Raw genomic sequence first — 27,417 nt, forward strand, 5'->3', positions numbered from 1 at the left:
CAAGAGATGATGACACAGTACCAACATGATGCCAACATGCAGGAATATACTCAAACCCAGGATGCACCTTTACATTGAATGAAAACCCTCTCTATGTCATACACTGTCTTTATTTCTATGGCACAGTCATGACGTGTGTTTATCGGGTGTGCAATGCAATATTTGTAAGAGAGGTTTGTTTTCTCTGACACGTCAACATTTGTCATGAGTGTCACTGCACATGTGCAAGGATGCTTATGATGATGCTTTTGTCGGAGTGAGCATTTCATCAAATGCATATCTTATGTTTCGACACTTAAGGTCCTCAGTACAGTTTAAAATTTGATAAAAAATGTTTTATTACAAGGTTCACTTACATATTTTTTTATGAATCTTTCAGCCACATCACATGGCCTTCCTCAGTTTTTGTCAACTGCTATCTCTAAGGTGAAGTCTTTATGGAAGCCCATTTCCTCTACTGTGATAACAAAAAAAGATCCTGTGATTCTTTCTGATTGGAAACTTCCTCAAAGTAATTACTTATTATCTCATAACAGTGAATAAGTCCTTCAAAAATAATAACATAATATTTTAAAACAATGGCAGATGATAAAGTCATTATTTTGAGAAAGTTTCGCAGTATTCTTAGATATTGAGTGATTATTTCAACATCTGTTATTTATTATTATGAGGAAGTTTTTCATTATAATGACTTGCACAATCTTTTTTCTTTGCTTCACACTGGTGGAAATGGGCTTCCATAAGAATTAACCTTCAAGCTCAGGGAATTTACAATGTTCAAATGTTTGAATTTAAAAGTTCTTGGGTTTGAACAATGGGCGAACACACAGCATGAGTTTGTGATGATGAAAAAAATGGAGGAAAAGTTATGATGTTACAAAGGAAATACCAGTCGGGGGCTGATATTTATGAGGTAGACAGCAGAACACAGAGTAATGTTGGCAAACTCCAAAATGAGGGTGGGTGATTTCTTTAGTTCGTGGGATAGGGTGAAAGTGAATTGGAGGAGGATGGATAAGAACGCACCAACACTTATTATAGAAAAGTGTTTTGACGTCACCTTTACCTGATGGGTGGACTGATCATCATCAGGAGATGATTGGTCGGCTACTCTGAACAGCGTGGCGGGTGTGGGCCTCCTGCGCCGGATCTGTAAACAAACACACAAACATAAAGGGCAGCCATAAATAAATGAATAATTAAACTCGCCATCACTGTATTATTAATAATGCTCAGCACAAAGCTTTATCAATCAAGAGAAAAATGTTGACATGCTGGTGAAGGGCACGCTGGGGCCACGCTGACTTCATCAGTGCAGCTGCCCAGTGTGCTGAAGGGTCAACAAGTTTCAGCACTCAGGTCAGAGCACACGCCACAGTCAGTAAAGCAGAGGAGGACTCATTATGCAACTTCCAGATTTCATCGACAGATACAGTGAACAGTATGTTGTGTGGAACAGAGGTTAAATTCATGCTTGCTGCTGCTCAAATTTCAAATTATCCAGCATTTAAGAAGTGCTAAAGCTTTAATACAGGATTTATTTGAACTGAATGGTCTCCTCTCACAACACCTGAGTGCACCTTGTACAGTCATATACACCCTCACAAACAGAGGGACCATGGAAAAGAGGATTTTTAGACTAAATGAGCCACAGCAATTAGCCCAGACACTCCCCTCCCCTCCACTGTTTAGCCTCCCTCTCCAACACCACACACTGTTCCCCGGAGGCTGAAGCCAGGCTTTTGTCGGTCTGAGAGCAGACAGCCAGACGGACTACAGGTCTGCACGTCCCCTCTAGTAGAAATCACTGTATACAGTGAACTCTCTGTCCTTATAGGAACAAATGCCCGGCTGTGCCCCTCCAGCCTGCCAATATTGTGCCCTGCCTGTTGGACTTCACTCTTACAGTTTGATACTGCTTTTGATACAGTTGATACTCACGTTAGTCCTTTTAAAGTCATACTACACCAAAAATGTATCTTATGAGCATCAAACACTTTTGAAATCTATTGCAACAAACACAGATTTCAAGTTTAAAGGTCCAGTCTGTAGGATTCAAGGGCATCTATTAGCAGAAATGGTATATAATACTCATAGCCTAACTATGTTTTCATTAGTTTATAATCACCTGAAAATAAGAATTATTTCAAATAAGCTGACATAGGGAGTAGGTTCTCTCTCATGGAGTCGCCATGTTGTTTTACAGTAGCCCAGAATGGAAAAACCAAATACCAATCTAGACAGGGCCTTAGCATTTTTGAGTCACCATAGCTCTCCTACATGCCTTTCACATGGGAGAAGTTTCAGGTCTGTAACCTCATCACTAGATGCCACTAAATCCTACACACATGACCTTTAGAACAGCTTCTGTCTGTTCACTGCAGAAGCTGAAAACGGCTGTGCTTGCAATTATTTTTTAAATTCCATTATCTCAAGTTAATTACTTTGTGATTTAGAAAAAACGAGCCTTGTTATTTTGATGTGACGAGATAATCAACCTATTATCACAAGAAAACAAAAGGTTGTTTCCTCTTATTGCTTGTAATGTTTATGAGAGATCAGAAGCGATGTGCCAGCATGCATATATGACATCTTGACAACTGAAACATCTGAGGCAACTGAAAAATGTTACATCGAAGCGCACCTATTAATGATCAACACATTAGATTGTACTTCAGTCAAATGAGCAGAGTTATGGATCACTTGTGAATCCTCCCCTGACAGTCATGACAGTGAGCTTGAATGCTAAAATCAGGTATGATCATATAAACCAGACACTATTTTTCAAGTGCTCCATAATTATCCCGTGAGCTCAAGAAAACAGAAGTCATTTTCTTGTAAAAAATGATCTTGTCGTATGCGATATCTGCCTTTTGTCCTCTCGAGAATCGACATAAATAAACCACGTCGCAAGAAAATGAGGTGTTATCACAAGATAAAGAAATAATAAACTCATGATCACAAGATATTGGACGGTTGCAAGCGTGGCCTTCTCAGCTTCCGTAGTTCACCGTGAAGCAGCAAAATGTAAACTTTATACAAGCCTCCTTTAAAGCACACAGGAAGTGACTGTTTATACTCAGAAGGTAAGTTTTTGGGCTGCCAATCACTTCAATAACAATACTAAAACACCCTGAGCAGAATGTGTGGGGCCTTTGCTTCACAAAGAAAGACTTACATGGAGAGCACTTTGACTCACTTTCCCGCAATTCTACAAGATTAATAGCTGACATATATAAAACTACCTTTTGGAAAAACGTTGGATAAAATAACGTGTGCTGAGAGTGAAAGCAGTGCAGCTAAGTGGACTTGGCAGGTCAGACAAACGAGGTATTGAAAAGTGTCCTCTGTAGAGCGAGCCAACCTTGGCCATGACATGAACCCTGGCGCTGCTGTTTACGGCACCACATAACATCACAGGAAGAGAGTTAAGTAGCCTGGCTGTATTTTGCGTCAAACTGCTCCATATGGAGAGATGTGTTTTCTGTTCTGTCACTCTCCATCTTGTTAAGAGAGGTGTGCGTCATTGCAGTGAGGAACATGTTGCCAAAGCAGAGGCTTGCTGGGCCGCGTGGTGGAAAGCTGCCGCTGTCAAACACAACAACACGGAGCAATCGAGCGTAGATTTCACCCTTATTTATGACACCAGACACACATTTTAATCTCGTCACGCAACTTCCAGCTGTCCTGTCTCCCCTGTATCTCTCGCGCTATCTGTCTTTCTCTCGTTCTCCTCTCATTTCCATCTCACTTGATCCTCTGCTTCCTCTATCCTGTTTACTTCCATATCCATCCTTCATTCCTCGACAGCGACATTTTGCTCACCGCTCTCCCCCTCTCCTCTCCATCACAAGAGTGCGTCATAACTGATGTTATTATCCCTTTGTTTGCTGAATTGTCTGTCCTTTCCTTTCCTCAACTGATCTCTATCTTTCTCTCTTTACTGGCAGGGATCATCCACAGGGCTTTCTTCGACACCTCCTGTCTCCCCCACCTCTCCCCCTGGCAAGGTGTGGAGGCCTGGGGCTCCATGCTGCTGTGAACCCTGCTGCCTCTGCCTGGCTGACACCTGCTACCAGCCTTGCAGGGCAGCCTGAGGTGTCTCACACGGGGACCCACAAGGGAGAGCAGACACCAGATGCTGCCATGACCAAGCCTATGCCCAAGTCCTGTGGCATTAAAGCCATTCAACTGGGAAAACCACTGGAACGGTCCTCTATGGCCCCCCCATGAAGGCATTGTATGTGTAAGGTGTGTAAGGTTATGGTAAGGTAGGTCTAAAGGACAGCCCAATGGTTCTGCTGGTTAAGTTATCCAACACAATCTTACAAATCAACATAAGTTTTAGTCATATAAGGGATACTTGACCCACAGAATGATCATTTGTATGTCATTTCCTCACCCCATGTTACTTGAATTTATCAAGAACTATGAACAGAGAATCTAAAAAAGCCAAACTCTCACACTTGCAGTATAATCCAAGTCTCATTAATCCAGTCACATGCTTAGTATTTCCCATACACATGCATTTTCACTACAAGATTTGCTTGTATAGTAAGACTTTAGCTAAAATGCATGTGTCCTTGTTAACCATGGAGGCACGAGAGAAAAACAAAAATTTCTTCGCATTTCTTTTTAAACAAAAAGGCCCCAAAATTCCAAGTTCAATGAATATTTCCAGCTTTTTTCAGCTTTGTAGTTTGCAAACTGAATAGCTCTATAGGATTTGTATTATTGGTCAGAACTTTCTCTTTGATTGTGAAAAATTGCGATGGACATTTTTCACTTCAACATCACTTTCCCATTTGATATTACTACAAATGCCTTGTTTCGCCTAGTAAGTACAAAATACTGTAGCTGTCAAACCTGTTCCTTCATCTTTACATCTGTTTTATAAGGAATGATTATGTTAGATTAGTCTGGTTAAAGTGATGGTTAAATCTAGGTCACTACTATCTTTTATGAAAAATCCAGCGATGGAAAAATCCACAGGACTCTCGCCTTTTGATAAACATCTGACAAAAACATTTCTCAGTAGGCATTATGTACACATTTTCAAAGCAATGCCCCAGGACTTGTGCTTTTATCTACTATATTTGCTGTCTTTGTAGTAAAAACAATGAAACAAAGGGATTTTTTTCATTTTTCATACTGCCTGAAGTTTCACGACCCCTGATAAAAGGCTTCACCATCTATTAAACTGAGAGTGGAAGAAATATTTGCAGAATCTGCCTAGTTGTGAGGAAAATGTTGTTATTGTACATTTCTGCAAACCATTTCTGCTATAGTCTGCTTTATAAAGCAGACTATAGCAGACCTCTTTTCCAGACCAACAAACAAATAAAACAGCTGCTTTTTAGTGAGTAACTGCTGTGTTACCATTGGCCTTTAGCCACCAAATGACCCGATGTTTTTCCACCAGGGATAGTTTTCACTGAGACATTGCTGCGTTTCCAGCCAGGATTGTGCCACTAAAACTGGGTATTTTAAACCAAAACATGATCATGAAATGGTTTTTGTATCTAAACCTAACCACAATGCTTAAAAATGCAAAGTTTTAATGTATCCACTACAATAATACTGTACAAATGTAATGCATCTGTGGTTATCTACACATTTGTTCTGACGATGAGTTTGGCAGAATAACATTAAAAACTCCAGTTTTTATATTCAGATGGAGATAAAAATAGAGATGTTGAGAGAAATGGAGGGTAAAATGATTGTGTGGGATAATTGAGGTCACCGAGAAGCATAATCTGTAAATCTGATGATCTATTTACCTGACCGTGCACTCGTATCCAGTGTGTGCGTGTGTGTGCGTGCAGCAACAGATAATTGTCCTCCTAATGTCATCACATAATCGCCATGGTGGTTTTGTGAAATGCCAAGACACGACCTCCTGAACCAGTGTAAAGACAACAGTCCACCTCCCAGCTAAATTGTAAAACAGGTTGTAAAGTCACAAAATGACAATAAAACCAGAGTCAACAAACATAGAAGCATTTGTAGCGAGTGAACAACAAGTGTCTGTTTCCTTCTATCATGCACATTCACACACACAAAGTGAGGGTACTACTGTATGACACTGGCAGATGCCAGATGACATAAACACACGTAGTGACTCTAGTAATTTTCCAGCATTAAAACCAACCCCACTCTCCCCGGGTTACATAATATGTATGTGACTTCCTCATTTACGCCAACACTGGGGAACAGCGTGTGAGATTACTCCTGCTACGCTTTATCCCTCCACCCCCTCCCTCCTCTACCTCTCTAAACCCCCTGCCCCCAATCTCCCAAACCCTCTCCTCTGCTGGCAGCCATTGTTTTTGTACCAAGATCAGTCGAGCTGCTGTGGACTTGCACCGAGGGCCTCTAAGCAGGCTGCTGCCATGGCCTTTCGGTGGCTCCACAGGTGTACGCCTGCAGGCTTCCCCGAGAGGCAGCAGCACCTCGCTGGGTTTCACACAGAGCTTTGGTCTCAATAAAAACATTGGCTGATGGATCATAGCGTAGAGAGGAGATGCATCAGTTGATCTGAAGCTGATGAGTGCATTGGAATAATGTGCTGACTCTGCATTGTGTGACAGATAGAGGAGGTAGAGAGTAAGCTCTAGATTCACTGTGGCGTGGCAGACTGTGTGTTTAAACTTAATTTGATACAATATACCTTTATGTACGTATGTCTTTTGATGTAATCCCATTACTAATTTAAGGGATTTTATATTCCTACTGACAGTGGTGTGTTGATTTCTTTAAACCACCATGAAGCCATTTGGAGAAATGTTTTTAGATGTGCCATATTAATAAAAATCTCATCATCTAGGAGTTTTATTTTTATAAGTCTGTCAGGTGTAATTGGGGCCAAGGAGGCTAAGTAACCAGGAATTACTCAACTATAGGACTCCACTACCTCACTCTGTGCTGTGTGGGTTACATGAATCATTGGTAAATGTTGACTTTGCACATGCGTGTGTGTGTGCACAGGTATGTGTGCGTTGGCTCAGCACAGTCTTGCGCAGCAGCCTGGGAGCAGATCGGCTGATATGGGTCTGCTCCCCATAGGCCGTCCTCTAAGCTGGTGCTCTTGTGGCCGGGCCTATAAAAAGCAGCAGCAGTAGGACAGCGTAAACTAGATCGGAGGAGTCCCCAGGGGGCTCTGTGGGATGAGACAGAGAGGCTCCAAAACTCTGCCCCGCACCAGCGCTAACAGTCGAGCATCTCGAGGGGAGTCAGCTGTGTAGATCTGGCCTCGACGCAAAGACAGCACAGAGAGGAGCACACCTCAGATCTCCTTCCCTGAGAGCTCACATCTCTCGTGTCCAATAGCACTGCAATACATCAGGCCATCTTATTAAGCGGTGTGTCAACTCTCTGATAGGGGCGGGAGCATCTCTCAGATCTATACGAAGCTTTTCAGACTCCCTCCCTCATGGCCCAGCTGCTCCGATTGGATAGATATGGATTTGTACAAGATTGATTTGCAGTTATGGCATCTGCCCACAGGCGCATGCCACTACATCAGTCAGAAATAAGCACTTGTGTATGTGCATGGCATACAGTACACTGATTGGAACATACTCATAATGTTCAGCCAAAAACTAAGGGGAGGCATATGGAGAACATTTGTGCAACGAAATGTAGGTCTTGTGTGAAAGCCTCTTCCCCCTTCAGGCAGAGTTTCTGAGTGTAATGATGGCTGATATTTTTGGTTTGTGAACTTTAATATCTTTGCATTTAACTCCACTGGGCAGCGCAAACATCATTCACCTCCAGTTTCTCTGTCTGTAACCCCGGCTCCAACTACTGAATACAAAGTTCCCACTCAGTCCTCTTAAGGCCATCATCTCAGTGCCGTCCCTCTCTGGGTGAGAGGTTCTCTGCTGCAGTTTTATTCCCCGTCTCTGCTGTTGTCGTGATCTTTTGCCGGTTTGAACTCTGAAGAGCAACTCAATTAAACAGTGATGTCTGCCTTTTTCTCTCCCCCCCCCCCCCCCCGCCCCATGTGGTGCTCTAAGTGCAATCTTGCAATGAGTTCAACAACACAATAAGGTGAAAAATGATCCCCCTCAGTATGACCTGAGTGGGGGGTTTCCTGTTTGCACATTTCTATTGCAAGTGCATGTTTGGAAAAAGGAAACATACATTTTGCTGGTAAGTTTGTTGGATATGTTTTGTAAGTTCATGGTTCATGGATGAAAGTTAAATTGTTAAACAGGTTTAGCAATTTCAAAGGGCACAGACACAAAGGCCCCTTTTACACTGCATGTTCAAGGCGGGAATTTTGCGCTGCCATTTCTACCTCTACTTTCTACATAAAAGTTATGATTGCAGAATGGGGGGACAGAGTTGTCTCGCCTTTAAGATGGCAGCTGAGGTAGTAAGAGCACCAAATGTACGCTTGAGTGAAAGGGACAGCCTGCATGATGGGACCATGGACATGGCTATTGTGATATTTTGACGATGTGTTATGTGTGCGACCCACTGCCAGGAGATTTAGGGCGCATTCACATCAGGATAGTCCGGGGGACTCAGTTCGATTGGGTGGGGAATGCCGAAAAATTTGACACCTTCATTTGGTTTGGTTCGCTTTCACACTGCACTTTTTAAAGCGGACCAAACTGCCTGGACAAGGTCATGCAGTTACAACAGCTGCTCATCTGGGGGCAGTATTGCCTGAAACGACCACTGACCAGGAAGAAAAAAAGCACAAGGAAGAAGAAAACCCAGCTCATCAATTGACCAGGATTGAAAACGGAAATCCATTGTGGGTAACCACAAGCAACTGCGATATATAGTCCTCTGACCATATATCAATAAGCGTCTGCACCTCCTCACTAGTCTACGTCCGCCCACGAGACATTCTCCAACGTTTTCTTTTTTTGTTTTACCTCTGCGTCTCCACGTTCGTGCTGTTGGCTTTGTTTTTTTTCTAGCCAAAATGCACTGCACTCTATGTCGCTTCCTGTCTTTGGTTCACTGGATAGTCCGTTTGCATTTCCCACTGTTAGCGAACTGCACCAGGGTTCACTTGCAAGTGAACCGAGACCCCCAGTTTTCAAGTCACACAGTAGGGGTTGCATGTTGCATTGTTTGGTTCTGTGCAAAAATGCAAAGGCAGTGCAAAGAAGGTGGCCCAATAGCGCAATCTGTGAGAAAATGACAAAGATAAAGATGCTGCTGCCTGTATCTTATCTGGTTTACTGTGAATAGCAATGGATCTATTTAGACTTTGTTTGAGGCTAAAAGACCACACACCAAACTGTTTTTGAGCTTTAAGTTGCATGGTTCATTGATGTAATCATCTCTGCTTGCTGCTTTGTTTGTGAGCATATTCACACTGGAATTTTGGGAATTTGATTGTTTAGGATTTGTGTTTTGCCCAAAGAACTGGACACACTCTTGGATGTTGTCAGGATTCAACCTACACCTAAATATCAGCCCACCCTGCTCCTTCCTGACAGAGCTGGCAGACAAACTGTTTCCACAAGCGTGACAAAGACACAACCACAGGCCAGCGATCAGATGTATCATGTGACAAACAGCTCTGTCAAACACATTCAGGCTATACTCAGTCGTCACTAACAGACAGTGCTGCCAGGTAGCTTCAACAAGGCTTCGCTGAGTAACACCCGCTTGTCGAGTTTCCAGCTGTTTCAAAGAGGGTCAAGGACGCAAATTACAACCCTGACTGCAGCTCGGTGAGGTCCGAGGTCTGTCAGATGTGCACGGTGTGCTCATTCCTATTCAAATGAACAGCACCATAGAATTCCCATAAGTCAGAGAGACTGCTGCACATTGCTTCTCAACATTCACGCAACACTTTTGCAGTGACCTTTGGCCCCACCACTGGCTAACTGAATAAACAGATGGGCTGGAGACAGCATCTGGAGGGGCTCTCCAATGACCCCAAAATAGGAAATGTAATTACGCTGCACCCACCGGCAGAATGATATCACACTCAGACAACCACCCCCCTCTCTCCTTCTCTGTCTCGCAGTATCCCCCCAGCATTTACGTAATTAGCTGCTGGTAGCTGTTTGGCCTGTTGTTCCAGAGACTTTTGGAAGAGAGTTTTACCATCACAACACGATACAGATAATGTGCCAATGGCTGATGAGTGACAGGAAGCCACCTGCCAGGTCACAGCGCACGCTGGAGCAACACACAGGGCGAGACGACAAGGGGAGGTGCCAATCAAAGCTTTCACAGAGACGACGGTACTGCTGACAGTGTGCAAACACCAGGGTAATTCAGCTCTTCTTGTTCATGCACTCAAATTTAGTGTTGTCACATTGTGTAGTCTCCAAAGACCAGTTCCACAGGTCAACAGGCAGGGACAAACAAAGAACAGAGTAGCTATAGTTACTCATCTGCAAGGTCATATGTACCCACTGGTGATTAATGAAAAAAAGGGTACTGCTGATGGTTGCTATGCAGATTACAGATCATTGCATGGACACAAAAGGCATGTTTAAACCCACATAAGTGTCGACTTTCAACATCACTTAAAGGTGCAGTCAGCGATTTTTATCCTTGACACTCTTTGTCAAATTCAGTAAATATCTCCTCAAGGGCTGCTAGCTGTCAATACACAGGTCATCTTACATGACTGTGGACCACACTGAACCTGAGCACAGTCATTGGCTTTGCCAAGAATATACATAGGACCTACAGGGTAGGGTGACTCTAAACAACCAAACAAGACAATCATTTAGTCAAATGATCTACAAAAATCAAATCAAAGTGTTATGTTTAAATTCAGAGTAGGAGAAAGCCATTTTGTTATTACTATAAACTGTATAAAAATAATGGATGTAGCCACTGTGACGTCACCCATCAGTTTGTGGACTCCTGTTTTAAAGTGCCATCTTGGTTTTTTGGAGCCAGAAATTATGAGACGTGACTGTATTTGGACAAATCATAACACGTTGGTTACATAAAAATTCACTCCCTGTATAGCTGTCTTGAATTTGGAAATTAACTATAGAGACCAAAACCATTTTCTGTACCAGGCTCTAAACATCTGTATTTCTGCTGCATTTTAACATGCGTGTATAGGGGGATGGGCTCAAGTGGCCATTCAAGGAACTGCAGTTTTTGGCACCTCTGCATTGGCTTCGTTTTACAGCCACAGAGGTTGTTGCTTGGTTATGACCAACTGATGCATTAGACTGCTGCACTGTGGTTGGGATCCTAGTGGAAATCTCACAGGAGCAAGCAGTTTAAACTTTGCTGCTGGCAGTCTGGAACACACACATTATGGGAGCAGGCGGGCACGTGCTCACCCGCATAGCAAGACGCCGGCTACCTTCCCTCTTTCACGTCCTCACCCCTGAGGAACAGAGATACACCATGATTGCAATGAAACTTCAGTAACGTCAGAGACATTATCAGATCTTCTGTAGGAGCTCTTACCGGAGGGGTGTATTTGTTTGGATGTTGAGTTTAAATACCATCAGTCTTTTTTTAACCAAGATTCTTTAGTATTAACTTAAAGTAGTTCAAAACATCAAAGAACAACTTTATTTATCACCTGATTGCACAGAGTCTGAACATTAGTTTTGTGCCCTTTTTTTTACTGTAATATTTGTGCATGACCTTGTTCCTGCTTTGGGCCATCCCCTTGGTAAACACACTGAAGATGACCCAGCGTGCCCCTGCGTAAGCTCATTAAGTTTCAGGCAGATAAACATGAAAAAAAAAATGTCTCAACCGCAATGACGAAAATCAGAGATTACAGCCGGCACAGCAGCAATAACATAATGCCATGTCTTCTCTGTGTTGATGAAACAGCAATCGAGACCAATCCCATTTGTTTTGAGTCACGCCTCAGTGCTCCTCTCAATATGCCCGCATCAGTGTGACCATACTGTGTCTTTTTTTGGTGAGAAAAAGGGACCCCTGACACTGACAGTAAAATCAGACATCTCAGCGGTGCAGTTCAGGGTCCAGATCCTGACACAGTTGCAGTGAACATACTGATGACATTTGGTGACAAGTCAGCTCCTGATCCTGTCCAGCCCTTATCCCCCACCCCTTTTCTCTACCTGCTGTGCCACTGTTGCCTTTCTAATCCTCATCACAGATATGGTTGCTGCTGTTGTTGCTATAGCTAGCATTAAAAGGTACTTCAAATGCCTTGTGATTTCTCTGCATCATCATACTGTAGATAGGATATACATGGATGTCCAGTTAGAGATGAACGCAACACATTAGGGGGTTGTATATCTCCTCATGTTCTGACTACAGCCTGACTTGGTTTGATGAACAATGATCCCTGAAGCGACAAGTGAGTGACTGAGTGGGATAATGACACCAACTGACAACAGAGGATTTGTTGACCATAATGTGAAAGGCTAAGCGGGCCATGTTTGTAGCATTGCTGGCCTCTGTCAGATTCGGGACAGTGCTCATGCATGCCTGCAGTGCAGTGGGCATTATGGCGCATTTTCAGCACAGTGTGTACAGTGTCATCAGGCGGCAAATCGCCTACCCTCGCTCAGTATTTATGTTTTAGTAACTGTTTACACATTAAACACATCCATGCGCTCAGGAGCCGACAGAAGAATATAGATTGTTGACTTAATATAATCGCTGAGACAGCATGATTTTCAGAATAAAATATAAATCATTACATGGAATAAACTGGCTTTTGTGCGACACTGTGAAACCAAAGTGGAAAAGGAACATGAAAGAAAACTTTGTGTTAACTGCTGTCGACAGAAGCAGAGCATGAAAATGTTTCTGCGGAGTCATTAACAAATCAAAACGCCCGGACTGTCAGAAACAGGGAGGAACAAACACATACACAACCTTCAGAGGACAGAGGTCCATTGATTGTGTCCAAACTGTAATTACAATCTGTGGTTTCCAAAAAGGCAATTTATCTTAAATAATTTATTTCCCAATTAGTTTTTTGCCACTACAAACATAAACAAACTGCTTTGGGCAGGCAACTTTGAAAGGAACACAAAAATTAATTTTCATGAATTCGACAGATTGCGTCATGGGCAAACTGAGTCACACCACTATGGTGACATTCCCACTGTCAGTATGCTATGGAGACAAAACAGGGTCCAGAGTATTGTAACAGTGTATCACCATATATGAATATGTGAAAACATGTTTGCCCAGGGGCCACTTTTGCAAAAATAATAGGAAGCAAGGGGTCAGTTAATAAAGAAGCAATAATATTTGTCAGTATATGAGAAATGAACTGCCTGTTTTCGACTTGTCAGTGTTTGCTGTCCTCACTCATACACAGTCCTGCACAGTTCAGATGTGTGCAGGGGCTTTTCTAGGATTTGAGAACATTTGGGGCTTAGTCCGGACCTCTGTCTGGGGGTCTAGGAGAACAAAAAAGTTCCTAGTGTGAATCAATTGCAGCAGTGTCATGGGACGAAAGTATTTGTTCTCGTTTTTCATGCACAAACAGATGGATTAAACGTAATGTCAAACCTGTGTGACAGCAAACATTTGCGCAAATCTTCTTTATGCACACACTGGAAACCATTTGTGCAAATCTTTATCCATCTATACACAAAATGTCATGCACAGCTACAGATCTCCTAACAGATTCGAAAATTAAATCTGTTAGCAGATCTGTAGCTGTGCATGACATTTTGTGTATAGATGGATAAAGATTTGCACAAATGGTTTCCATTTTGAATGTATTCATACAAAATGTTTTCACACATTCAGATAAGGTGATACACAGCCACAATCATTTTGACCCTATTTTGTTTCCATACATCAGAGGGAAAGATCACTGCACCCTCTTGCTCAGTCCCAGCATGCTCTGTGCAATCCAACAAGATGTTCTTTCTGGAAGTGCATGTTGACAGTCCCCCAGACTGCTAATGTTTACCCACAAACACGTGCCGCATCAAAGGTCGCTGTTTGACGTTTATCCCAGAGACTGGACTGGGGAAGGTTAGAGGGAGGTGGGGAGAGTGGGTGGGGCAGGGGGAACCTAAATCATGCTCTCCATAACCCCTTTAGGTTTAATATAGATTAATGTGGAAGTGTTTTTTATTGGAAGGCTTTGGACTGATGCCCTTTGCTGCCCTTTGATATTCCCTTTCATATTGTGAGTTTCCTGTCAATTCAAAGGATCGACATGAGCCGACCAGGTCAGGTTGAGTTAAGAGAGGGGACACACAGAGAGATGTCTGCTTGTTGAGCCCACAGGGACGCAGACTTGGAGGGAATCAGGGGGATGCAACGTCTGCACCATGACCCTAATCTCTGTCCATCGTGCACATTACCCTACATCACTTGCGAAGCACGCAGGATTGCTGTGTGTGTGTGGGGGGGGGTGTGGAGTGGGGGGAGGGACGGTAAACACAGCCATGTGCTTTGTTCGTGTTGTTGCAAAATGCGGACAACTACAACTTTGCTCATCATCTCTCAAAGGTTACTAAAAAAATCATTAACTTAAAAAAAATCCTTGATTCCTGGAGGTTTTTTAAGAAGATAGGAGGACACATACGAGATGCCAGGGTCGGTGTTTGAAAACAAAAAGAAAATATTATGATGATGAATGTGTTAATGATCAATTCTGGTCAAGTTAAATTTTCTTAGAAAATTCAGAGAAAATCTGTAACTGATGTGGGAAGAGTTCACAGCATAGAAGCCAGTTAAAATGTTACAGTGGTTACTTCTTTTTTATATTTGTTACTTATTCAGTCTCTCTTTCAAACTCAGTGCCAACTAATTTGGAATGATGTTTAAGTGCTGTTTGGACTGAGATGGATGGACTTTTTGGCTGAGATGACAAAGAGTCACACAACTAATGGATGGTGGCACTAAAAAAGCAGTGGGGCCCCCTCGATACAATTGCTGCTGTTAAAAAAACAATAGGAAATTGACATTACTATCCTTGAGGTGTTTTTAAGGTTTAAGAGAAGGTAGTTATCTTGTGTCTCACGTTTGTGCCAACCATGTCACCATAACTTGTTGAAAAGGGGGCTAAATAACATTCTATAGTTTCCACCAGGCAGTACAGTTCGGTTCAGTTCAGTTCGGTACCCTTTTACTCCGTTTCTACTGTGAAAAGTTGTGGATGGTACCAATGTTACCGTTCCGTACCATCCCCATTTTTGGTCCCCCCTCTGTTGGGGTACCTAGCACACAGATCTGGTACTAAAAGGTGGAGCTGTGAACACTGCAGTCTGTTGATTGGTCAATAGCGGACTCTGCTCAGGGCTGAGTTGTGGCTGGTTTTGAAGCTCATGTAACCACTGTTCACACCGTGAAGAGTTTTAAACTGTAACTATAAAATGAAAGGATGTTTGCTAGCTCTTGCAACAGCTGTAGACTAAGAAAAAATATCTTTATTCACTGCGCCGACTGCAATGTATGAGTTGACGACGTGAATTCATCAGCACACCTCAAATTTCAATACAACAACTTGGACCATTTTTTAGTTTTTATTGTCTCTCTTAGATGACATACACTTTTAGTAATAAGTGGATCTTCAAGCGTTTAAAAAAATATATTAATTCTAACGGGAATATGTGAACTGCATCAGTCCCCAATCCTCACTCAGAGAAAAAAAGACAAAGCGTCGCAGAGTGTCGCCCCTGTGGGCTCCAGTAACACTTAACCCCTGAGCTTGCCTGAGAAGGACTAAATACACAAACCTGCTATTTTTAAATATCCCATCGAGAGAGACTCTCATTCCAGCCTGTTCTATTTGGTGATGAAAATGTTGGCGTGCAGCCTCCTTCTGTGGACGATAAATGAGGTGCAGATTGATAAAGTACAGTGAGTGTTGGATGGAGCAGTGAGTGACAACAACCCCGCCCAGATGAAAGGGTACTGTTTGCGGTGGAAACGCTAAGCAGACCTAGGATCTAGGTACCATGTCTGAAGGATTACTTTTGGTTCCACAGGTACCATACCAACAGTGTTTGGTGGAAACAGGGCTTAAAGTTAGGGCAAATCTTGGCGATGGAACGAATGGTATGGCCATTTTCAAAGAGGTCCCTTGAACTCTCACCTCAAGATATCTGAATAAAAATGGGTTCTCTAAGTATCCACAAGTCTCCCCTAAACTTTACCAGTAAATGTTTTGTTCCTTACAATTGATGTTCTGCTTTAAATTAAAGCTAAGATACTTCAACAGCATACTAGAATTCCATAAATTGAAAAGTTTTGATTTGGTGTAAAATCCCAACATTTTCAGTGGTCCAATCTGGCCACCCCTGTGAAAAAATTCTGGGAAAGCCACTGTGGAAAAGGGACAAAAATTAGCATGTCCACCCCTGTGCCATGTTTCCATCACTGCTGACTGGAGCTGGAGAAAATAAAAACCCATGACCACTGCAGAGTGATTTGTCCCGGAAATAAATACCGATTGTCTCTCTGAAGACAAAGCCAGATGTTAGTGGGTTTTTTGTCCAGTGGGAAAGGGGCTTAAATGAAACCAAGACATGGCCAAATCATAACTAATAAATAAATAAGAAGGGTTTAAGGGGTTTTTTTGTCATTATTTGTGTTTTTATGTTAGACCACGCAGACATAAATACATATTCCCTCTGTATAAGCATCCACAAACATGTAAATAATGTCCAGTGAGAATATCTTACACCTTTGAGGCATGTACAAATAGCTGATGTTTTCTCCCACAATGTGTAGGAGGTATGGAAGCGTCTCTCACATCAACACCCAGCCCATCATACAGCATTCACACATACATATCCATAAACATGTAACAGCACCAATGTAAACAACCTATCAGACAGACAGAGCTGTCCATTAAAGTTGACCTTTTAGATGCAGACTGTGGGGGAGCTTTGGGCCACGTAGTTGTGCAGCCCGTCTCCATAGTAACAAGGCCCCGGCGGTTCAGTCGATAGCGGTTTTGGGGTTTTAAATGCCATCGGAAGGAACACGAAGGAGTTACCAGTTGTGTAATAAGTTTGGAAGTATGGTATAGTCATTGGGTGTCATTAGCAAAGACGGACTTGTGGGCGACAGTAATTGCTGTGGGAGGGGAAGGGAAAGAAATGAGTGTCGTTAACCGGTAACTCCTGCCCACCCACACCTCCCTGGAGACAGCCCTGAGTAGATGCTATCTGCTTTAAAGCACACATACACACATCCTCTCCTGAACGCCCTTCAGTTTCCCAAACCCCCCTTCAGCACATTTGTTGTAACAATCAGCATTCATCCACCTGTAAACAATCTCAAAATAGACTATCATCAACAACCAACCCAAGGCTTTATATTTCTTTATGTTACTGAAACATCTACACAACATACTGTAGATGTATGAATAAGCAGGTGTACCGAACAGAAGCTGACACACAACCTATCTGAAGGTAAAGACCAGGGCTGGCCTGCTGGAGGAGAGCCATCCAGTGAGCACTAAATATAGCTGATCACTGTTTGACCATAAGGTGATTGAGCAATAAGGTCCTCCCCAAAACAGAAGGAAGTGAGAGATTTTTTTTTATGTGACAGAGTTGCTCACATATGGTAGATTGATATCCTGTGGCTTCTTGGAAGAGATGATAGGGATCAGAGCGTGTTGACAGGGCACAAGAGATAGAGAGAATAAGAGAGGGAGGAGAAGGAGAGCAAGTCTTTATGTGTAAATGTGGAAGTCTTGCGAAATGTTGCAAAACACTTCTATTTTGGTGAGACATTTAGTCTATAATTCAGCGTTAGCGTCTCGAATGAGAACATGAGATGAGATCATTTAAAAGCTGGTAGTGTAGGGAGAGTGCAATCATCACACTCTCTCACAAACAAACAAACTTGTTATGAGAGTATATGATGATCAGTAATGCAGCTTCAGGCCACTTTAGCTCATGAAAAGTCTCTTTAATGCAATTTGTGAAACAAGAACAGTTACTGAGGGAGCTGACCCCAGACAGGTGAATCCAGAGATTAGGTTGTGTGTCCTTCTCTCTTTGCTTTCCTTCATGTAGCACATGTCTCTTGCTTTCCCACTCCATCTCTCCTTCGAGATCTCAGGAGGGATGAGCCATTGGCCTCGATCTACCTCGGTACCAAACGTTTTTTACTCTGGCCCACTTTCCCCTGCTCTAAAATAAGAGCCACTAACAATGGAGCCAAAAAGAAAGATCTGAGTTGCCCTATCAAAAATGAACCTTGCACAGAATGATACAGGCCAAGCTGAGTCAGTCATACGAGGTTTCTGTTGCAAAGCATGATTGAAGGATTGTACTAGCAAAAGCTCTGATGACACAGGTCTCTCACATGCAGAGTGGGTGACAAGCAGCTGAAGACTAAAAAAACAGTAATTATTAACAGTATCAGCAATGTGAGCGACAAAATGTCAAGGGCTTTTTGTGTTACAAAAGAGCTTCATATGCAAGATAATGACATTCGTGCCAATGTCACATTGGTAAAGAGGTCAAGATGAGACAGCAAGGCACTAATCTCATGAGGAACCAGAGAGGGAAATGTCATCATAATTTCTCAAACATGTGGCAGACAGATCAAACAAACCCAGCCCTGCGTGTCAGAAATGAAACAGAGCAGAGCGAAAAGGTGATGCAGAGTGAAGATGTTCTAAAGTGGAGAAATGTGGCCGGTACTGGTGCAGCACTTAGTTACACTACACAATGCTCCCTTTGAATAACCGGATGGAAGGAATTTCAGCTGTGAAACACTTCAAATTTAAACACAAAAACAAGTCAGAGAAGCTAAAGCAGAATCCTCAGAAACACAAAATAGATTTTTCCCTGGGTCAAACACCCATCTGTCCACCGCCTGCTCACCATCTCCACTTGCCGAGGGTCCAGGTTGGTGGGCACAGAGGCCGGCACAGCAAATTGGATCTTCTTCCTCTCCTTTGGCTCCCCCTCCACCTCAGTCGACACAGCAAATTGGATCTTCTTCCTCTCCTTGGGCTCCCCCTCGACCTCGGGCGATACAGCAAATTGGATCTTCTTCCTTTCCTTGGGCTCCCCCTCGACCTCGGTCGACACAGAGGGCTCCATGGCTCTGGATCCTGGGGGTCTGACTCCCAGTGGAGAGGAGGGTTTGCTGCCGAAGATCACTATAACCTCCCTGGAGGAACCTGGCACTGTTGGGTAGTCCCACTCCTGAAGACTTGTCTCCTCTCTCCTGCCTCACTCCTTCTCACCCTGACTCCCTTCCTCTCTTAGTAAAACAATCAGCTGATCTCTCTGTTTCACCTCCTGTCTTCTTTCCCTACTCAGTCAGCTGCTGATATTCTCCTCTACTTCTCCTGCTCTCACTCTTCCCCCCTTTCCTTTACAACCTGTGCAGCTGGAGTGAATGAAGCACGTCCTTAGATGTGGCTGTGAGGGAGAGAAGTGGGTGGTGGTGGAGAGGAGGGACCAAGGTCCAAAAGAAGGTGGAGCTACTGGGGAAGAGGGGCGGCACCAGAGCAGAGAGGGGAGGAGAGGGAAGAGGATGTAACAGTGGGGGGTGGAGGGGAAGCGGCTGTGTTTTTTTTTTCTCTATCTATCTAAGCTGAGGTTGATTTGTAATCAGAAAAAAAATAATCTCATCACATCAGCTGAGCCTCTTTTGGCCTCTATTTGTGAATGAGAGATTTATGCTGAGAGAGGGAGGGAGCAGGGAGTGCAAGGAGGGATAAACAAGAAGAGAGATGTGTGGAGTATATGCAGAGGGGGAACGTACATGGGGATCCAGCGGCTAAGCTCATGCCACTGACATCGCTGGATTTATTGGGCTGGGTGATGTTATGCTGTGACCAGTCAGAGTTATGATGAAAAGCTCAGACTGTCCATCCGTCTTCGATCCTTTAAAGATTCATCAATAACTGAGACAAACCTCATTAAAAAGTTTTTTAACTGCCTGCAAAAAACACGTATGAGTTACATTATCATAATTAAACAACAGGGGAAATGGCTCTGGGTGGCAACCTAGGTGGCCAGCTATGTCAACTATAGAAGGATCCGCCACTGGGAAATGGGAATTCAATATCTAAAATACAGATAGAGAATGATGGATGTAGGGAGGGAAGGAGAAAGGAGGCAGATTGTAGAGGAAACAGAGAGAGAGGGGCAGTTCCAGTGCTATTTTCAGGGCCTTGCTGTTATTTCACTCGCATGGCAGAGGGATTTGGACAGTGAAGAGCGGTGGATTTGGCCTCAGGGCAGAGTTGAGCTTTGGCATGGGTTGGAATGAAGGAGATAGCCGGAGTGTTGGTGGAGGAGGAGGAGGAGGAAGAGTGTGAGGTGGCTGGAGGGGCTGAGTGAGCAGAATGGAGAAGAAGGTCAAGGTGTATATGGCGCTCTGGGAGTGCAACTGACGTTTACAGAGACCAGAAACACATTAAACAGTCAACTGAGTGTTTATCCCGCTGGTCAGAGAAAGCTGAACATGCCAGCATGTTATTTATTCACTGTTTCCGTGCGGGGGAGGATGAGGAGGGTGTGGGGTTTCGATTTTTAAAGGGTTTGTCTCAGTGTTTTAACTCTGCTACAATGCCACTCCTGTCTGAAGCAAAGCACCTTCTCCACATGCCTGCAGGTGGCCACTCTTATTGCATCTCTTCATATAGGTGAAGCCTGAAAGGTTTGGGTTTAGGTTTCTGACAGACAAAATATAGACTGTCTGAGTAGTTGCTGAATGTTTTTGAAGAATTAAATCTTTCTCAGCCACCCGCTGCCATTTGATTTTGTCGCCAGAGTGGTTACATAACTTTCACAGGACTTGAGCAACATGGTATGAGGAATGTGTAATAGGCTCTGTTTAAGAAACCGGCTCACTACAAGCCACAAAATTCCAGTGTTTAATGAAACCAGTGATTGAGTAACTGTCAAATAATAACAACTAATAAACTGAGAAAGATTCCTCTATTTAAAGGACTGACCAATCATGGAGTGAGAAGCAGCCCTGTGACCTGACCATGATACAATAAACACAGGTGCACTCCAGTGTCCTTGTTCTCCATATTAACAAATAAAAAAAAGCCACAGATTCAGGACTGAGTCAGAGCTGAACAAACATGCTGAACACTTGTTTGGTTTGAGGGCACTCAGAGAGCTGGCTGATTAGCTGGTGTCAGGTCAGCACTGTAGTCATTAATGCCAGCAAGACAAAGGGCTGAATATCAGAAGTAGGCTTGGGCAGTACCAAGGTACTACAGTACACGGGTGTATTTAGAAATCCCAAAAGTATGATTTTCAGTACAGTCAAAAATACAGATGCTCCTTTTTCTGGTAAACTATATGCAGATATGCTGCACTGAGGCAATGTAGTGCACAGCATCTGTCACTAGAGGTCAGTCTCTACAGGTGGAACAGGTTCCTGATTTGAGGATGACAAATGCAACTGGTGGGGATAACATTACAGGCCTAGTAAAAAGAGAAATCTCTCTGCCCCTGTTTAGGAATATTGCCACATATAATTTTATCTTGAGATTACTTCTTCCAACTACAGAAACAGTTCATTAGCCACGTGGTTTTATTCAACATCTCCGTGCAGCCCACTGAAAGAGGAGTTGTGCATAACAACCTCATAAAAATTAAAACCTCTTCTGTGACAGAAAGACAAAACAGGAGAATTAAATGCGGACTGTTAAATATCAGGTCTCTATCATCTAAAGCACTGTTAGTAAACAAATTAATATCAGATAATCATATTGATTTACTCAGCCTCACTGAAACCTGGCTGTGTCCAGATGAATATGTTAGTCTAAATGAGTCCACTCCTCCCAGTCATAATAATACCCACATTCCTTGAGGCAGCGGCCGAGGAGGGGGAGTTGCAGCCATTTTTAACTCTAGCCTGTTAATCAGCCCTAAACCTAAACTAGATTATAATTCATTTGAAAGCCTCGTTCTTAGTCTTTTACATCCAACCTGGAAAACCTCGCAGCCACTTTTATTTGTTATAGTGTACCGTGCTCCTGGCCCGTATTCTGAATTTGTATCTGAATTCTCAGAGTTTTTATCCAGTTTAGTTCTTAAATCAGATAAAGTTATTATTGTAGGCGATTTTAACATTCATGTCGGCGTTGATAATGACTCTGGCTACCGCATTTATCTCATTATTAGACTCCATTGGCTTCAGTCAGGGTGTACATGAACCCACTCACTGTTTTAACCATACCTCGATCTAGTTCTGATGTATGGAATTGAAATTGATAATCTAAAAGTCTTTCCACAGAATCCTCGCTATCGGATCATTATCTGATTACTTTTGATTTCTTTTTACTCGATTACATGCCACTCAGCAACAGTTACTATACTAGATGTTTATCAGATAGTGCTGTCGCAAAATTTAAGGAAAAGATTACTCCGTCATTAAATTCAATACCAAGTCCCTCAGTAACAGAGGTTTCCTGTACCGACTTTGATCATTTTGTCGATAGCGCTGTAGGCTCGCTGCGAACAACACTTGACTCTGTAGCTCCTCTTAAAAAGAAGTTAAAAAAGCAAAGAAAGTTCGCTCCTTGGTATAACTCTCAAACCCGTAAGTTAAAACAAATATCGCGAAAATTTGAAAGGAATTGGCAATTAACCAAACTGGAAGAATCTCGTTTAATCTGGACAGACAGTCTCAAAACTTATAAGAGGGGCCTCCAATGCCAGAGCAAACTATTACTCAGCATTAATAGAAGACAATAAGAACAACCCCAGGTTTCTTTTCAGCACTGTAGCCAGGCTGACTGAGAGTCAGAGCTCTATTGAGCCTTGTATTCCTTTAGCCCTTAGCAGTAATGATTTTATGAGCTTTTTTAATGACAAAATTCTAACTATTAGAGGCAAAATTCATGACCTCCTGTCCTCAGATAGTACCTATCTAACCTCAAACACAGCTGTAAAATCTAATATATATTTAGATTACTTCTCCCCAATTTCTCTTCAAGAATTGACCGCATTGATTTCTTCATCTAAATCATCAACGTGTCTCTTAGACCCCATCCCAACTAGGCTACTTAAGGAGGTCTTTCCTTTAGTTAACACTCATATATTAGATATGATCAATATATCCTTATTAACAGGCTATGTACCACAGTCTTTTAAGGTAGCTGTAATTAAACCTCTACTAAAAAAGCCCACCCTGGATCCAGAGGTGTTAGCCAACTATAGACCAATATCTAATCTTCCCTTTATGTCAAAGATCCTTGAGAAAGTAGTCGCAGACCAGCTGTGTGATTTTCTCCGTGATAATAATTTATTTGAGGAATTTCAGTCAGGATTTAGAGTGCATCATAGCACTGAGACAGCACTAGTTAAAATTACAAATGACCTTCTGATTGCTTCAGACAAAGGACTTGTCTCTGTACTTGTTTTATTAGATCTTAGTGCGGCGTTTGACACAATTGACCATCAAATTCTACTGCAGAGACTGGATCACTTAATTGGCCTAAAAGGTTCTGCGCTGAGCTGGTTTAAATCTTATTTATCTGATCGTTTTCAGTTTGTTCACGTTCATAATGAATCGTCCTTACGTACCAAAGTTTGTTTTGGAGTTCCGAGTTCTGTGCTCGGACCAATCCTATTTACTCTATATATGCTTCCTTTAGGTAACATCATTAGAAATCACTCTATAAATTTCCATTGTTATGCAGATGATACACAGTTGTATTTATCGATGAAGCCAGAAGAAAGTAATCAATTAACTAAACTCCATAACTGCCTTAAAGACATAAAAACCTGGATGAGCACCAATTTCCTTATGTTAAATTCAGACAAAACTGAAGTTATTGTTCTTGGCCCCAAACAACTCAGAGACTCTTTATCTGATGACATAGTTTCTCTTGATGGCATTGCTCTGGCCTCTAGCACTACCGTAAGAAACCTCGGAGTAATATTTGATCAAGATTTGTCTTTTAATTCTCATTTAAAACAAACCTCACGGACTGCATTTTTTCATCTGCGTAATATTGCGAAAATTAGGCCTATCCTGACCCGAAAAGATGCAGAAAAATTGGTCCACACTTTTGTTACCTCAAGGCTGGATTACTGTAACTCTCTATTATCAGGTAGCTCTAGTAAGTCCTTAAAAACTCTCCAGCTAATTCAGAATGCAGCAGCACGTGTACTAACAGGAACTAAGAAACGAGATCATATTTCTCTGTTTTACTTCTCTGGCACTGGCTCCTGTAAAATCCAGAATTGAATTTAAAATCCTACTGTTAACTTATAAAGCTCTAAATGGTCAAGCTCCGTCATATCTTAGAGAGCTCATAGTGCCTTATTATCCCACCAGAACTCTGCGCTCTGAGAACGCAGGGTTACTCGTGGTCCCTAAAGTCTCCAAAAGTAGATCAGGAGCCAAAGCCTTCAGCTATCAGGCTCCTCTCCTGTGGAATCATCTTCCTGTTATGGTCCTGGAGGCAGACACCGTCTTCACATTTAAGACTAAACTTAAGACTTTCCTCTTTGATAAAGCTTATAGTTAGGGCTGGCTCAGGCTTGCCCTGTACCAGCCCCTAGTTAGGCTGACTTAGGCCTAGTCTGCTGGAGTCTGCCAGTCTTTCTCTCTTTCTCTCTCTCTCTCTCTCTCTCTCTCTCTCTCTCTCTCTCTCTCGTATTCTATTACTGCATCTTGCTAACTCGGCCATTCTGGATGTCACTAACTCGGCTTCTTCTCCGGAGCCTTTGTGCTCCACTGTCTCTCAGATTAACTCATATCGCCTGGACAGCGTGACGTGTGTGGTTGTGCTGCTGTCGTGGTCCTGCCAGATGCCTCCTGCTGCTGCTGCCATCATTAGTCATTAGTCATACTTCTACTGTTATTATACACATATGACTATTGTCACACTTGTATACTGCCAGATATTAATACATACTTTCAACATATTGTACCGCAGTAGCCAGAACTATAACTATAATATTATTACTTTCAATAATGTTGTTGTAAGCTACTGTCATTACCTGCATCTCTCTCTCTCTCTCTCTCTCTCTCTCTCTCTCTCTTTCTCTGTCTCATTGTGTCCTGTTGGTTTACTGTTAATTTGTTATGCTGATCTGTTCTGCACGACATCTATTGCACGTCTGTCCGTCCTGGAAGAGGGATCCCTCCTCAGTTGCTCTTCCTGAGGTTTCTACCGTTTTTTTCCCCGTTAAAGGGTTTTTTGGGGGGAGTTTTTCCTTATCCGCTGCGAGGGTCATAAGGACAGAGGGATATCGTATGCTGTAAAGCCCTGTGAGGCAAATTGTGATTTGTGATATTGGGCTTTATAAATAAAATTGAATTGAATTGAATTGAATTGAACTGATGTGTCGGTATCCACTGAGGCAATAACTGTCATCAAGACCTTCAGTAAGAAGGGAGCTTATTTCCTATCTGTTCATTATTTTATTGGCCAGAGGTAAAGCTAGCAAGACTTGTCTAAGGTTAATTGCATATTGGATACACAACATAGGCTAGACAATGTCATACATGTCACAATTAACACAATACCAACATATACCATACACCCCAGTGAAATGTCATGAAGGTATGAAGGTATAAAAAATGTATACCGCCCAGGTCTCAGAAGAGTCCTCTCCTCTTTATTCTCCCTGCAGTTGCTGCAAGTGAATTCATGAAAAAAACTTCATAGATTCTAAAAACAGAGAAAGATCCAGATGAACTGGAGTCATAGGGGTCCGCATTTAACAATAGCAAAACTAAAGGAATACTTCACACCCCAAAATGAGTTATTCACCCCATATTTAGTTGAATTTGTGAAGAAAACTTTGTTTTCCTGGCATGCCTCCACGGTGTATGAAGAATCCAATAAAGTAGTAAATTCTTGATGAATGGAAGTCATAGGGGACCGCATTTAACAACAGCAAAATCATATCAAAACATCCGTTTACAAACTCTCACCAAACTCATGCAGTAGAATTCAAGCCTTAGCAAGCCATCTTAGCAATGTTCCCACGCCGACCCAAAACACCCTGGTTTCCACATTTGGACAATTGAGTTTCAACTCTATTCTATTTTAATCGGTTGGTATCATTTAAATTAAAAGAGTTTGCTGTACAGTGCGATTCCAGTGAGAAAATAAACCTGGGAGGACAAGCCAAGATAAAACCGGAGAGAAAAAGAAAATAGTCAAACACAGACTAAACAAGCAAGTGCAAGGCTGTCGCAGTGAACATAAATAGGATGATCAGCTGTGATCTGAGACTCCAATATAAGACGAGGCATTTAATCTCCAAAAATAATCACAAATCTCTGGCAAAATAAAACGTGTCTTTCAGCCTTGGTTTGAGGATTTAGTGGGGAAAAGTAACTGCAAATAAGATGTTTTTCTTTCTTTAAAAAATGATGATAAATCAAGTAAGAACATTATTTAAAAAAAGAGAATAAGAATAAAATTAGTGGCATGATTGTACGCTATGTGCTTCACTGTGCTGTTGTTCACAGAGATACTTAAACCAGGATTGATGCATATAAAAGGATTTATAGAAAAGTATATTAGTACATGTGGAGACTTCATGCTACATAATACATACTGGCTGGATTAGAGCACCAGAAAATCTGATTTAGGGCACCAGTAAATCAGATTTATTTATTTTTTTAAATCAGATGGCACATTCTGTTCTAGGGTAAATCCAGTAGTATTTACTACTGGGGCGTTGCTCTGCCTTCTCAGCTCATCATCTACAGCTCCATAAGAGCTGCTTTGTGTAATATGGAGACACTTTGATGAACATCACTATGTCAAAGCAATAAGTATGAAGTGTTGCTCTACAAACACGAGCAGCCTCCCTATTTGCTGTTGTTAAAGAGACGAAATGTCAGGTGACACAGAGCAGCCAGGCATTGTCTGTCATATTAACAAAATCACTCCACACTGCTGACACACTGACAAGTAGAACAAACTGCTCTAATTAGGAATAGATATTCTTCATTATATGGACTCATTTGTGCATAAATGGATCAACAAAGAAAATCACCTGAGCTTTCATGTTCCGTGTTTACCTCAGCTGATCTTGATATTTCCAATGTCCTGATGCTGCACCACTTAAACTGATTTGTAAATATTTGATCTGTATATTATGTAACCACTGCCTTTCAGTGTTTGTGGGTGTGAATCCCCCGGGGAGTGTGTGTATGTGTTTGTATCTCTAATTACGCCTGATATGTCACTTGCTCTGCTCGTGATGCAGCTAGGTGTATTTACAGACATCAGTTAAACCCACCTATATGTAGGCCCACACCAATCTGCTTCTGTTTTTAGTACGCTTCACTGTGTTTATACATATTGTGTCATTAAATCACGGTGCTGGCAGAACCAGAGGAAAAACCAGAGGAAGATGGATCACACTGTGATAATAACGCCAGAGGAAAGCAGGGACATGCTGTACAAAATGTGTGACATATGCACTGTACACACACACACACACACACACACACACACTGGAGACACTCCAAAGCAGCTCCAAAGACAGATTAGGAAAAAGTGTGTAATTCTATCTACTCCTAAACAGGGCA

The 27,417-nt window shown here is 42.3% G+C and overlaps 1 protein-coding gene across 2 annotated transcripts in view; it reads right to left on the reverse strand.

The window, feature by feature from the left end:
- The window catches only part of ppp1r1b (protein phosphatase 1, regulatory (inhibitor) subunit 1B), a 31,158-nt gene extending 11,853 nt beyond the window's left edge, over positions 1-19,305 (reverse strand). The window contains exons 1-2 of one of the 2 annotated variants that reach the window (XM_049561249.1): positions 18,759-19,305; positions 1,067-1,150 (exon numbers count right to left, since the gene is read on the reverse strand). In XM_049561249.1, coding sequence (XP_049417206.1) covers positions 1,067-1,150; positions 18,759-18,980 — 306 coding nt within the window. In that variant the 5' untranslated portion in view covers positions 18,981-19,305. Of the gene's footprint in view, positions 1-1,060; positions 1,151-18,758 lie in introns of both variants that reach the window. The other variant, XM_049561248.1, reaches the window with a different exon arrangement.
- Between the last annotated feature and the right edge of the window lie 8,112 nt (positions 19,306-27,417).

The sequence above is a fragment of the Epinephelus fuscoguttatus genome, linkage group LG19 (genome assembly GCF_011397635.1).
Source record: "Epinephelus fuscoguttatus linkage group LG19, E.fuscoguttatus.final_Chr_v1".
Classification (NCBI taxonomy): Eukaryota; Metazoa; Chordata; class Actinopteri; order Perciformes; family Serranidae; genus Epinephelus; species Epinephelus fuscoguttatus.